The sequence below is a fragment of the Drosophila sechellia genome, chromosome 2R (assembly GCF_004382195.2).
Source record: "Drosophila sechellia strain sech25 chromosome 2R, ASM438219v1, whole genome shotgun sequence".
Taxonomy (NCBI): domain Eukaryota; kingdom Metazoa; phylum Arthropoda; class Insecta; order Diptera; family Drosophilidae; genus Drosophila; species Drosophila sechellia.
The window spans coordinates 8,328,973-8,341,834 of NC_045950.1; the positions used below are offsets into that span (position 1 = coordinate 8,328,973).

At 46.1% G+C, this 12,862-nt stretch overlaps 7 protein-coding genes across 7 annotated transcripts; 4 read left to right on the forward strand and 3 right to left on the reverse strand.

Moving 5' to 3' along the window:
* Positions 1-2,627: 2,627 nt before the first annotated feature.
* LOC6608771 (T-complex protein 1 subunit epsilon) lies at positions 2,628-5,341 on the forward strand. The gene is made up of 3 exons (XM_002033456.2): positions 2,628-2,845; positions 3,546-4,527; positions 4,587-5,341. The coding sequence occupies exons 1-3, from the start codon at positions 2,738-2,740 to the stop codon at positions 5,123-5,125; spliced, it is 1,629 nt and encodes a 542-aa protein (XP_002033492.1). The 5' UTR covers positions 2,628-2,737; the 3' UTR covers positions 5,126-5,341.
* On the reverse strand, positions 5,236-6,362 carry LOC6608772 (endonuclease G, mitochondrial). Its single transcript, XM_002033457.2, has one exon. It carries the CDS (start codon positions 6,280-6,282, stop codon positions 5,350-5,352), a length of 933 nt encoding a protein of 310 aa, XP_002033493.1. The 5' UTR covers positions 6,283-6,362; the 3' UTR covers positions 5,236-5,349.
* Positions 6,363-7,025: 663 nt separating this feature from the next.
* Positions 7,026-7,441, reverse strand: LOC6608773 (protein transport protein Sec61 gamma-1 subunit). Its single transcript, XM_002033458.2, has one exon. The coding sequence runs from the start codon at positions 7,335-7,337 to the stop codon at positions 7,131-7,133; it is 207 nt and encodes a 68-aa protein (XP_002033494.1). The 5' UTR covers positions 7,338-7,441; the 3' UTR covers positions 7,026-7,130.
* A 512-nt stretch (positions 7,442-7,953) lies between these two features.
* On the forward strand, positions 7,954-9,758 carry LOC6608774 (WASH complex subunit 1). Its single transcript, XM_002033459.2, has one exon. It carries the CDS (start codon positions 8,029-8,031, stop codon positions 9,526-9,528), a length of 1,500 nt encoding a protein of 499 aa, XP_002033495.1. The 5' UTR covers positions 7,954-8,028; the 3' UTR covers positions 9,529-9,758.
* Positions 9,759-9,992: 234 nt separating this feature from the next.
* On the forward strand, positions 9,993-10,613 carry LOC6608775 (protein LTO1 homolog). Its single transcript, XM_002033460.2, has one exon. The coding sequence runs from the start codon at positions 10,162-10,164 to the stop codon at positions 10,585-10,587; it is 426 nt and encodes a 141-aa protein (XP_002033496.1). The 5' UTR covers positions 9,993-10,161; the 3' UTR covers positions 10,588-10,613.
* On the forward strand, positions 10,565-12,853 carry LOC6608776 (methyltransferase-like protein 25). Its single transcript, XM_002033461.2, has 3 exons — positions 10,565-10,966; positions 11,027-11,218; positions 11,771-12,853. The coding sequence occupies exons 1-3, from the start codon at positions 10,589-10,591 to the stop codon at positions 12,683-12,685; spliced, it is 1,485 nt and encodes a 494-aa protein (XP_002033497.1). The 5' UTR covers positions 10,565-10,588; the 3' UTR covers positions 12,686-12,853.
* Positions 11,225-11,667, reverse strand: LOC6608777 (small nuclear ribonucleoprotein F). Its single transcript, XM_002033462.2, has one exon. The coding sequence runs from the start codon at positions 11,564-11,566 to the stop codon at positions 11,300-11,302; it is 267 nt and encodes an 88-aa protein (XP_002033498.1). The 5' UTR covers positions 11,567-11,667; the 3' UTR covers positions 11,225-11,299.
* Positions 12,854-12,862: the final 9 nt, after the last annotated feature.

The window sequence follows — 12,862 nt, forward strand, 5'->3', positions numbered from 1 at the left end:
CATAGAAAATGTATACAGATTTAGAAACAAAAAGAATCTCAGGTTAATATGAAGATAAATAGAATCTTAATACACACAGGTTTTATTTTTGTGCCCTTAGCTGTGTGAACACATTTTTGCCAGAAAAACGTGTACGGTACCGTTGCCATATTTTGGTGTAGCAACTTACGGTAATCGCTTTGTACTTTGGCTAGTCTTTCATCATTGACCACGTGTCTTCGACGTGACGAAAGCGATAAGCAAAGAACCACCCTAATTAATGGGTCAACGATGGTCAACACATGGAAAACCATGTGTAAAGCTTTTCAACTGCTTCCTGAAACTGCAATGCAGCTCAGTTGTAGTAGAAAAAAGCAAAGCAGATCTAGATCACTATCCAGGTTAGATCTAGATAAATAAAAAGTGGGCGATAAGATAACGTAATTGGTGCGCTTGTGTAATCAACATCAAAACTTGTCGTTTTGCTTGGACAAATATTGGGGGATCAGGTACAATCTTTCGACAGTGGAAAAACAATCGTAAAAGACGAAGTGTACTAAGCAAAGAGCAAGCAGGATTTTTAGACAAAATCAAGATGTCATAAAGCAAACACGGGCACTGGAAATTATTATACATATGCTATAACCAGAACAATGGCGAGATAAGGGATAGGATCTTGTGAGGTTCCCCAAGATAAGATAAACGCGAATGAGGGGTAGAAACAGTGGAAGGAGGCACCAAAGAAGCTGCTAGAATAGTGCCGATGACCCAATATCGCTCTTCTACATACATGAGCACATATGTATGTATATGCAGTACATATATCCATCCCTCTTTCTCCTATCTCACTTGCCGCACAAAAACAACGCGAAACTGCAATGGCGAGTGGAATTTTCCCTTGTTTACAACGAATATGCTTGTGTGCGTGTTTGTATTTGTTGTTGTATGACATAATAAAAGCCGCCCAAAATGCAAGCCCCCCCCCCCCACAAAAAAAAAATAAAGAAGAACTTGAACAAAACGCTGGTAAATCGCGAAGAACTAAAAAGTAACGGAATAAATACCAGTTTTTAACGAGTACCTTCCCAATTGGATTGCTAAAGCAATATTTCAAAATGCCATTTCCGATGGAAAAGAAACAGGTAAACAAAGAATAGCGAAAACACATACGCACACAGATGTTATGGGTTCTCCAATTGGAAGGAGGTCCAAACTGTAAATAAATGATGGGTTACGGCGTTGCCGGATGCGCAAATATGATGTGTCGTTTGCGCTAATTAAGTAATAAACATTGCCTGCAAACAGAAGTATTAATAAGGCATTTATGCAAGCAGATTATCGTTATAGACTTGTGTTTACAATCAACAAAAGTAATAAAGCAGCGCAAAGAAAGTGGTAACGCTGCGGGTCGGCCATCTTGAACATAAGACAAAACAGTAAATAAATAAGGCATAATAAAGTAAAAAATTAAATTTCATATATCTCGACTGAAATCAATTATTTACTTTACTTACGAATCGTGCCACCACACATACATGGCCACAATTTCCATTATTTATTTCCGTCGTTCTCATTGTATTTGCCTCTGTGTGCGTCACAGATGATTTTACAGTAAAAAAAAAAAACAAACTGACCCACACAGCTGCACACGGTTAGATGTGTGCGTATGTGCGTATGCGTACGTGAGAAAATCAACCAACACCGTTACCAGATTTGTTAGCATGTTACACTTAAACTATTGCACTACAAACCATTACAACCAAGCCTACTTGCCACCAATTGGAAAGGAAAGGAGTCGTGGACTCCCTCGCACTATTTTCATTTCATTTCTCTTTTTCTTTTTTTTATTCTTCGCACTACAAAATCGACTTTGCACTTTTTGTCGTCGTGTATGGCAACCGCTTTGGATACCATTACTTACAGTTTATTATTCATATTGGATGGCATTTTCACACTTAATGGTTGCAACTTAACGCACTGAGAAGAAATCGAGTCGAACGAAATTTGACTTTTGTTGTAAAACTGGCTTTGATTGGGGTGCAAACCTCCCAGCAATTTGTGATCTGATGTCGTCAAAAGTTAGTATAAAACTGAGGAAAATACCAACGCGATACTCCTTATATACGTTTTTCCACGACTTTTTCGGTGCATCTTAGGACGGTTCAGTTTGGTCACACTAGCAGCAAGCTCAAGCAAGGGATGGAAGCAAAGAACAGTTACTTCTTTGAGGGATTCTTAAAGCTAATTGATGGGTTTAAATTTTTTATATATACGCACCTTTTCTGCTTTTACAATTGTAAATCACTTGAGGATATAGGATGCAATTGCTCCGTCGATTTCCTAAGCAGGTGTCATTAATTGTTAATTTTGATAAGCCTAAAAAACATAAGAAACGATCCAAGCTTATGTCAAGATATGAAAATCGCAATAGTAAATAATTATAAATCTGCAATAAAGTAAAGCGACAGTTAAAGTTTTTAAATATTTAAAAGCTATCAGATTGACAAATCGATGAAATTTAAATAAAACTTATATAAAGCATTTAACAACTAAGAGAATATCCCACTTACTAGTGTAAAATAATCAAAAAAAAAATTTAGAAAATATCGATAACATTCTTGTCGTTCTCCCAACCCTAGTCACAACGCGTTTGGTCAAATTTAGGATCAGTCGTTCGTTCGTTCGTTGGAATAAAATAAACTCGGGAATTAAATCTTGGAAAAACGTGCGAATCCGTCATCCTTTCAACTAAAAAACCATGAGCGCCTTTCCCGGTACGTTCGCGTTCGACGAATATGGTCGGCCTTTCATCATTCTGCGCGACCAGGAGCGCCAGAAGCGCATCACAGGAACTGATGCCATAAAGGTAAATGAAACTGCGATTAATCATCTCATGGCCTTGGATTCCGCATCCTGGACGAGCTGATCAGGATCAGATTCGCAGGCAAATGCTCTGCTTGCAATTGGTGTGCTCAATGAGTCTCCGTTGTGACGCATCGTCTGCGGAACATTCCAGATGTTCGAAAAAGCCGGTTTTAAATAGACTCTCTGCTGCTAATATTCAATAATATGCTGAATATATCCTTCATTGGTAGTGAGCTATTCCTCCGAACAAGCTTTCATTCTTTAGTTGCACTCATAAACAATGCATTTCGGAAAAACAATTTGTCTGGCCGATTTTGAGGTTAAAACGCCGCTCAGATGTTTTCCTTTCATTGCCGGCTGAGTCACGCGCACATCGAAAAGTATGGAAGTCCGGATGAAAAGCCACCGAAATGCTTAAAAAGTCCAACAATTCCTTCGACAGATGCAGTTTCTACTGCTCTTGTATGAAACCTACTATCTACATATGTTCATCCCAGACTTCATTCCGTTATTGGTATATTCTAGAATCCAATTAAAATATCAATTTAGACCAAGTTGATTTAAACTTTAAATTTGAAAGAAACAGTTACGCTTGAGAAACAACTAATTTACATTTACAATCTTATTGAAAAGTAAATGTAAAATGATGTATCCATGTCTACCCTAAGTACTTACTAAATTATCAATTTTTTCTCAAACAGACGCACATTATGGCCGCTCGCCAGATCGCGTCCACCCTGAAGACCTCTCTGGGTCCCAAGGGTCTGGACAAGATCATGGTCAGCCCCGACGGCGACGTGACTGTGACCAACGACGGCGCCACCATCATGAAACTGATGGAGGTTGACCACGAGATTGCCAAGCTGATGGTGCAGCTGTCGCAGTCGCAGGACGACGAGATCGGCGATGGAACCACCGGCGTTGTCGTGTTGGCCGGAGCACTCTTGGAGCAGGCCGAGGGACTGATCGATAGGGGCATTCATCCCATTCGCATCGCCGATGGCTTCGAATTGGCCGCCCAGTGCGCCATCAAGCAGTTGGACGCGATCGCCCAACCCTTCCCCGTGGACCCGAAGAACAAGGAGCCACTGATCCAGATCGCCATGACCACTCTGGGCAGCAAGATCGTGAACAAGTGCCATCGTCAGATGGCCGAGATGGCTGTAGATGCTGTTCTGAATGTGGCCGACATTGAGAAGAAGGACGTGAACTTCGAGCTCATCAAGATCGAGACCAAGGTGGGCGGTCGTATGGAGGACTCGATGCTGGTGAAGGGTGTCATCGTTGACAAGACCCTCAGCCATTCGCAGATGCCCAAGGAGCTAAGGAATGTCAAGCTGGCCATCCTCACCTGCCCGTTTGAGCCCCCGAAGCCCAAGACTAAGCATAAGCTCGATGTTACCTCCGCGGACGACTACAGGGCGCTGCGCGAGTACGAGCAGGAGAAGTTCACCCAGATGGTCAAGCAGGTAAAGGACGCCGGCGCCACCCTTGCCATCTGCCAGTGGGGCTTCGATGATGAAGCCAACCACCTATTGCTCCAGCAGGAGCTGCCCGCCGTGCGCTGGGTTGGCGGTCCGGAGATCGAGCTGATTGCCATCGCCACCGGTGGACGCATCGTGCCGCGTTTCGAAGAGCTCACGCCTGAGAAACTGGGTGTTGCAGGACTCGTTCGCGAAATGGGTAAGTTTTCATTTTATAGTTGGATCTAGTTCATTCCTAAACGACTTTGATTCTTTCAGCATTCGGCACATCCAAGGACAAGATGCTGGTCATCGAGGAGTGCAAAAACTCCAAGGCCGTGACCATCTTCTTGCGTGGAGGTAACGCCATGATCATTGCGGAGGCTAAGCGATCCATTCACGATGCCATCTGCGTGGTGCGTTCGCTTGTGAAGGACTCGCGTATTGTTTACGGTGGTGGAGCTGCCGAGATTAGCTGCTCGTTGGCTGTGGCCAAGGAGGCCGACCAACTGTCCACGCTGGAGCAGTACGCCTTCCGCTCCTTCTCCGTGGCCCTGGAGAGCATTCCGCTGGCCCTGGCGGAGAACAGCGGCCTGCATCCCATCGAGACGCTGTCGGAGCTGAAGGCCAGACAGGTGGCCGAGAAGAAGTCCAGCCTGGGTGTTGATTGCATGCTGTCGGGTGATTCGGACATGAAGAGCCACAACGTGGTGGAGTCGCTGCACTCGAAGAAGCAGCAGATTCTGCTCTCCACGCAGCTCGTCAAGATGATACTCAAGATCGACGACGTGCGCTCCAAGAACGAAGGCGGCATGTAACGACCGCCCAGCAGCAGCACCATACATCAGATCTAGTTTCAGATTCACATACCCACGCTTCGCTATCTCTTCACAAACAACACCCGCGTTAAGCCTCATCTCTATGTACATCTGTATTAATTGTTTAATTTTATTAATCCACAAGTTCTTTGGAAAAGAAGAAAATTACATTAAACAAGGGGCTATCCCTGTTCAAATACACTAAAATGAAACTAAGACATCGACTAGACTTTCTTGCCATTGATGGTGGTCAGTTGCTTGCGATTGATCTGATCGAAGAAGAGCAATCCAGCCGAGCGTTCCACGCTCTCTGGCGGCACCTGAAACACACTGATGGGAGTGTCGTTGCTGATCACCTGGTTGGGCATCACGTACGACTCCATGTGGAGTTTGTGGTCCGCGGACTCGCCCACAATGACCTTGTAGAAGTGGGTGGGAACAGCGACGGTGTTGGCGCCGATGACCTCGTACTTGACATACGTTTTCCCGTCGTCCTCCTTGTGCGGTAGGTACAGTGGACCCGTGCAGACGTACACATTGGAGTAGGTCTTGGTCAGTCTGCGCACGTGTGCCTCCAGCGTGTTCCAGGCATCCCGGTTGAAGCCCTGGCCCACCTGTGGCGCCATGTTCGATAGGTAAAAGGTTTCGTCGCAGTGCTTCTGGTGCAGTCGGTGATTTCCAGCGGCGGCCATGTGCCCGCGATCATAGCCCGATCGTCGGTAGTCTGTGTTCTGTGACCTGAAGAACGGATGGATGCTCTCGTCCTGCTTGAAATCGCACTTCGACCTGTCCACGGCATCGTTCTTCGCCACCGACTCTGCCGTAAGGTGCTCGAACACCCAGTGGGGCACCCGGTTCCTCCGATCGTAGGACAGCACGTAGTCGGAGTGGGAGCGCACGTGATCGAGTCCGGGAAATCCGTACTTCATGATCTGGCCGATCCGTGACGGAGTTGCCGCCAGGCTTACATTGTTCTCTTGGGCGGGAATTAAACTGGCAGCCGAAACAGTTCCAAAGGTGGGCAGACCAGGCAGCCGCGGAAGGCCACTTGTGGAGCCATCGTGCCGGCGTTCGCGCTCGACGTGTGAGCCCAGGTAAAAGGCGCCCAGGGCGGTGGCACCCAGAGCTAATATGCCACCCACTCGAGGAGCACTCATTTTGGCAGTTTTATTTAAAAATCTGTACAAAACGACCAGATAACGACCGCTATTGCACAATTCAGGTACTTTAGTGTGACCAAAGTTTATAGTGGTCAAACGAATTACAGTGAAAGACATAAATATATGCACGGATTGCACATCGTACAAAATTCGCGTTCAGAATCAAAGCATATAGTAGGCGTTGCCACGTTTCAAAATTTATTCGATATCCGATTGCTGCGTGTGATCAGGGAATTTAAGAAATATTGTTGCTACTTTATATTGGGGATTTTTAAGAAAAACAATAGCGTTACAGAACAAAATGAAGGCTAAACAGTCATTTTAAAAAGGCATACAATATATGTCATTGTATTTTTAAGGTTAAAGAACGATTTTTATAAGAGAATTTAAATCTTCCTCTTTCGAGTGCTGCAAAAATTATAAAGCAATAATAGACACACCAAAAAACATGCCATTGTAAAATGTAGAACTTAATGTTAAATCATCTCCGTATTAAAACAACAAAATGTAAACATTGTCAACTGGAACAACGATTTAAAATAAGCAACTTGATCTAAATGAATAAAATAGTACAATATATTAAATTTTGTTGCTGAATGCTAAGCTCAAATGTAGTTGAATTTTGCCTTACTTCCCTTCGGAAATATATTAACAACCCTCTGACCACAAAAAAAACCCTCCAAGCACCCAACTTATAACCAGACTTTCTTATCTCAAACCCAAGCTAAAGATACATTGTATTGTGTGTGTATAATCGAAAAAGGGGCTTTTATTTCGCTAAAGATGCGCGTGGAATCGTGAACTACATGTAATCTCTTTCCGGTCCGGGGGCCACCTGCCGATCTCTAGGATCCCACGATGATGTTGTTGATGGGAATGTGAATCAGCTTGACGAAGAAGCCGATGAAGCCCATGATGGCGAAGCCCACGGCGGTGGCGATGGCGATTTTCTGGAACTCCTTGCGGTCGGGTTTCGTGCAACGCTTCACCAGGCGAATGGAGTCCTTGGCGAAGGCGCGTCCGGGTTCGGCGAATTTGACAACCTTGTCCATTTTGGATTTGCGAGTATTTAACCAAGAATTATCAGTAAACTGAATTGATATTTATTTTGCTGCCGTGTCGCTTCTTGTAGTGTTACCAAGTTGGTCAGCTGAAAACATACTAAAAATTAACGCCTTTACTTTAATTGTTTCTAAAATATTTGCTAAAAATTTAAATGTATTTGAATTTTTTCATTTATTTAGAGTTTTAATTTAAATTGAACCCATTCAATTATTACTTTGAAGCAAATAATTTTATGAACTGTTTTTAACATTTGATTTGGGCACACTGCACTGAAAAATTACCGTCGATGGAGGGATTGTGGATTTTTGAACATGGGGACCTTTTTTATTTATTTATTTTTGAAATATACAAAGACTTAAAAAAATGGCCTAACAGTGGGAGCAGTTTGAAAAGTATTTGAAAAAGCCGCCGTCTCTAGTAGAAGTAAGTAAAAAAAGAAGTTTAAAAGTAAACGTATCCTTTGGGTTGTTTCAAAATTGTTTTTAATGTTAAAAATATAAGTGAATCTACATTTGTAATTAATTTTTATTTTAATTTTAAAAGAAATCCATTCAATTATTACTTTGAACCAAATCATTTTAGAAATAATTCATAAGAATATGTATAGCTTTTAGCGTTGGTCACACTACCAAGAACAGCAGTAAAATTGCAAATAAATATGTAATTATTTGGCGATAAATGGAGGAGTCACCTTACCTGCACAGCCCCTACCAGGTGGCCATTATAGCCACCGACCTGCACCACGAGGATACCATAATCCAAGCAGCCCAGTCCCTGGACTGTCTACACAAAACCATAAACTCGATTTTCGAGCGAATCGATGCCCGCTTGGCGAGAAATGGTTCAAAGGTTGAGGACATAAACAATCGTGTGAAGCGCGCCCAGGCGAAAATCGATGCGCTCGTTGGCTCCAAGCGGGCCATCCAAATTTTTGCACCCGCCCGCTTTCCGGCCAGCGACGTCCTGGCACCGCTGCCAGCCACCTTTCCACAGGTGGCAGCCAATCCCATGATGGAGCAGCCGGTGGATCAGCAGCCGCAGGGACCGTACAGCAGCCACAGTGCTGCGGAGCAGAAGCCAGATGATGCGGACATCTTTTTCCATGTACGTGGCGATCGGGAGCAGGAATCGCCACTGGTCGCCGAACGGAAGATAACCAATCGGACCGCTGGCCTGGGCAGCCTGCCTGCGGGTGGAGTGCGCTCCATACCTTCGCTCATGCGATTCAACACCAATGAGTTCGCCTACGGGGAGGATCTGAATGCCTGGAAGCGATCCCTACCGCCGCAAAGTGCTAGACGCGTTGCCAGTCAGTCCACCCAACTCACGGTCGATAAGCAGCTGGCTCCGGCACCTCATTCGCTGGCCCACGGCACCACCAAACTGGCCACTCCAGCTGGGGACCTGCGCTATAATCCTGCTGCCTTGGCTGCACCCGCCATTGATGTTCCGCTGGACCTGCCCGACCTACCGGGCATAGCGAATGATCTGCAGTATGAGCCAGTGGAGGAGCAAACACCAATAGCGCCTTCCCAGCAGTTCGGTGATTTACCCGAGCTTCCGGATTTGGGGCTCGAGGAGCAGGATATAACAGTGCAGGCCATCGCGGCACAGACGCACATTCCGGGACCGTTGCGTAGGAAGAGTGTTGGACAATGTCCATCGCCAGTTACGGCGGCACCACCGCCTCCTCCGCCACCACCGCCGCCTCCACCTCCTCCGCCACCGCAGACGAGCGCAATTCCATCACCGCCACCCTTTCCCACCAAAGGAGCTGTGAAACCGCTCTCCCCGTCGTTAGCAACACCTCTTAATATGCCGCAGCCGCCTCCAGCTACTGAAGATCCGCGATCTGAACTTATGGCCGCCATAAGAAACGCCGGTGGAGTGCATGGCGGTCGTCTGCGGTCGCCTGCGGCTGCTCCGCTCGACGTGGTGGACAACAGTCGCTCCAAGGCGGGAGGCGCTGCCACGGGGGATCTGATGGCGGACCTGCATAACAAGCTAATGCTTCGACGCAAGGGAATTTCTGGGAGCCAGAATCCCGCGGAGGCCACTGCTGGCAATCCCCTGATGCAGCAGCTCTCCCGCGTCATTCCGCCGCCGGTGCAGCCCCGCAAGGGATCTCAGTCCAGCGGCGAAGAACACTCCGAGGACGACGAGGATGGGTGGAACTAGTGAATGCGGTCGCCATCGGGTATCATCATAGTTTATTTAGCTTTAGCACCGGTTTAAGTGCCTTGGCTGGCTTAAAGCACTAGCAATCTAGCTTCTGTAGCTTAAAGCATACAAATCTCTAGAACGAATTCCAAATTCTGTGCCCAAGCGAGCATGTCAAATTAGGTCAAAGTCAAAAAGTTAAATAAAACTACACAATAGCAGAAATGTGTGCAATTTCTTATTTAAAACATTGGCTAACTTTTATTGATAAAATTACTCGACAATTAAACATTTTGTGATGCCAAATGAAACAAAACAATTCTTTATACTGACTAAAATACACTCGATATTAAATACCTAAAAAAATAATTATAATAAAACACTAAATTCTAGTTTAAGATAAAAGTTATTTTCCTATTTGAAATAAACGAATTCCCCTGTTAAATTCTTAACAGTGCTGTTGTATTGCTCTCTGCCAGTGCTGTAAAATACCGCAGTGGAATCACATTTCGGGTAAAAACAAGTTGAAATATCCACCGAATTTAAATATTAAAGCTACCAAATATCTGGAGCTACAATTAGGGATAAGGACAAGGACTACTTGTACGCTGGAGGAGAGCTTTTACAAGCAATCCGGTGAAACCACATATAATGACAAGTCCGTCGCGGGATATAAACGATCTTTTTGACGATATTGTCCTGACCGAGGAGAAGGAGGCACGTTTGGGCTACGAGGAGGGACTGAAGGACGGCCAGGAGCAGGGCAACGAAGAGGGCTACAAATTAGGCTACGCCCAGGGCGTATCCCTAGGCGAGGAGCTCGGAAAGATTCTGGGGCAGGTGGTGGCCCAGCAGCAGCTAAAACACACGGACAAGGTGCGTCGAAGCTTGGAACAGTTGCGTTCGCTCATCGAGGAGTTTCCCCGCACCAACGATCCGCAGGCGGATATAGTGGGTGCTGTGCAGGACATTCGCTCCTTCCACCGTCGTCTTCGCGCCCAGCTGGGATCCAAGAAAACACCTGGTGCAGCGCCTGCAGAGCCCAATTCTGTCGAGCACAAGGACTACAGCTTTTAGCATGTCCAAGGTGGGAGTTGTGCAGTTACAGAGGCGTCTGGATGGCTTACTGGCCTTCCTTAATCCGCACTGGGATTTTGTCAATTGCCACATGGTAAACTACTTGACGGACCACCACTGGGAGGGCTTTCTATCCGAAACGCTAAAAAGTGAGATCGCCGGAAAGGAAGATGTGGCTCTGGCCATAGAAGACCTATTTTGGGAAACTGATGAATCAGTAAGGTTTCCGGCATGGCGCGAATTCCTCGGCAAAAGCAAACAAGAACGCCTGGCTCTTCATCCGGAACTGCTAACCAGCGTGGAGGAACTTATCGAGGGTCAGGAGAACTCCACGCAGCTAAGCATTCGGGAGTTTATGAGCGCCAAAAAGTGCCATGAGGTAGGCCGACCAAACATTTAAATGATAGTATATTAGGAATTGATAAATCACTCCGATCAGGTGGAACTAGCAGCCGCTCTCGTGGACCAGCTTGTCAAGAACTCCGGTCAAGAATGCTTCATTGTAGACGCGGGCGATGGCAAAGGGTATCTATCCTCGCGCTTGGCGCTCCAGTATGGTCACCGCGTGCTCGGCATCGACGCGAACGCGGCAAACACCGAGAACGCATTGAATAGGAATCGCAAACTGCAGGTAGGCCGGGCTTACAAAATAAAGTTAGCTTTATTTTACGTTTGTAGACTTAGAAGTAAGGTGTGTATGTGAATCCATTGGCTAGTCGCGCATCTCGCCCTCCTCGTCGTCGTCCTCCATGCCCTTGATATACAGCACGTTGTTGCAGCGGATGAGCACCTCGCCAAGATTACCAGTCACTGAGCCCTCGATCACTTCCTCCGTGTTCGCCAGCTGCATGTTCATGTAGCCGTCGACGGAGACCAGGAAGCCCTTGTACTCCTGGCCCCACTTCAGCTTCACCAGCACCGGTTTTCCAGTCAGGCCGTTCAGGAAGGGCTTGGGGTTGATGGGCATACCAGCCGACATTCTGTTTATTTGTTTTTTTTTTGCGTTTTTTGGAAAAAGTTACAACAAGCGTGCTGAAAATCGCCGGCTTTTCGCGTTTTTTTGTGTAGTGTGACCGCAGCTGCGCTGTGAAAACATGCCAGAGCAAGAAGAAGAATGGCATAGCAGAACAGTATTGGAAAACCATTAAAAAGCGCCAAATTTAAAATTCAAATTTAATTTCAGCGCGCTTGGAATGGACTCACGGAACGAGCGCAGCTGCAAGTCCAGGGAATCACGCCCAAGAGACGTGGTAAAAAGTCGTCAGCCAGAGAGAGCAGCAAGAGTGCGCCTGCCTTGGAAAACTATAAGACAACGGCTAAGTTTATAACCACCGAACTTAACTTTGGCGCCCTGCTAGCGGAGCATTTCACTCAGCTTGGACCAGACGACAGTCCAAACATTTGCCTTACTGGATTGCATACCTGTGGCAACCTGGCCGCCACCTGTCTTCAGGTTTTCCACGCCCAATCGGACTGCCTGTTGCTTTGTAATGTTGGCTGCTGCTATCATTTGCTGCGGGAGCGCTACTCGCAGCAGGAGTTTTTTGGCAATAAGGCCCTGATGGAGCTGCAAACAGACTATGGATTCCCATTGAGTCAGTACCTGCGGGAGCGACAAGTGCGCATGGGTCGCAATGCACGGATGCTGGCGGCCCAGTCAATTGAACGCACCGTGGACGCCAAGGAGCTGCCAAATGTAACGCTCTACTACCGAGCTCTCTTGGAGGTCCTAGTTAACCGCCATGCGCCACAGCTGAAGAACGAACTGCAGGTGGGCAAGGTACGGAAATTCGAGAGTTTCGAGGAGTACATTCAAAAGTGTGCCACCAAATTGGATGCTCCTTGGTTGACATCTGTCAAGAAAGAAGAACTTCAATCCCTGCTCCAGGAATATGCTCTGGATAAACACTTTTTGGATCTGTTCTATCTGCTGCGCATGTCCTTTGCTCCGGTGCTGGAGAGTCTAATTCTCCTGGATCGCCTGCTCTACCTCAAGGAACTTGGCTATGAACGCAGCTATCTGATAGATTTATTTGATCCCGTCATTTCGCCCAGGCATTTTGCAATTGTTTCTATAAAGCCGCAAACGCAACAATAATGGCATTTACAAATGCATCAAAAGTTTGACGGAAAAGCCGGTTGTGTTTAATTATTTTTAGATTATTAGCATGCAATACTTTTCATATCGTATACGTATTGCGTTAACGCTGTTAAAAATATAACTAGACCATAACACACAAAAGGTAAATAAGATTGTTGAAACTAATCATGACTT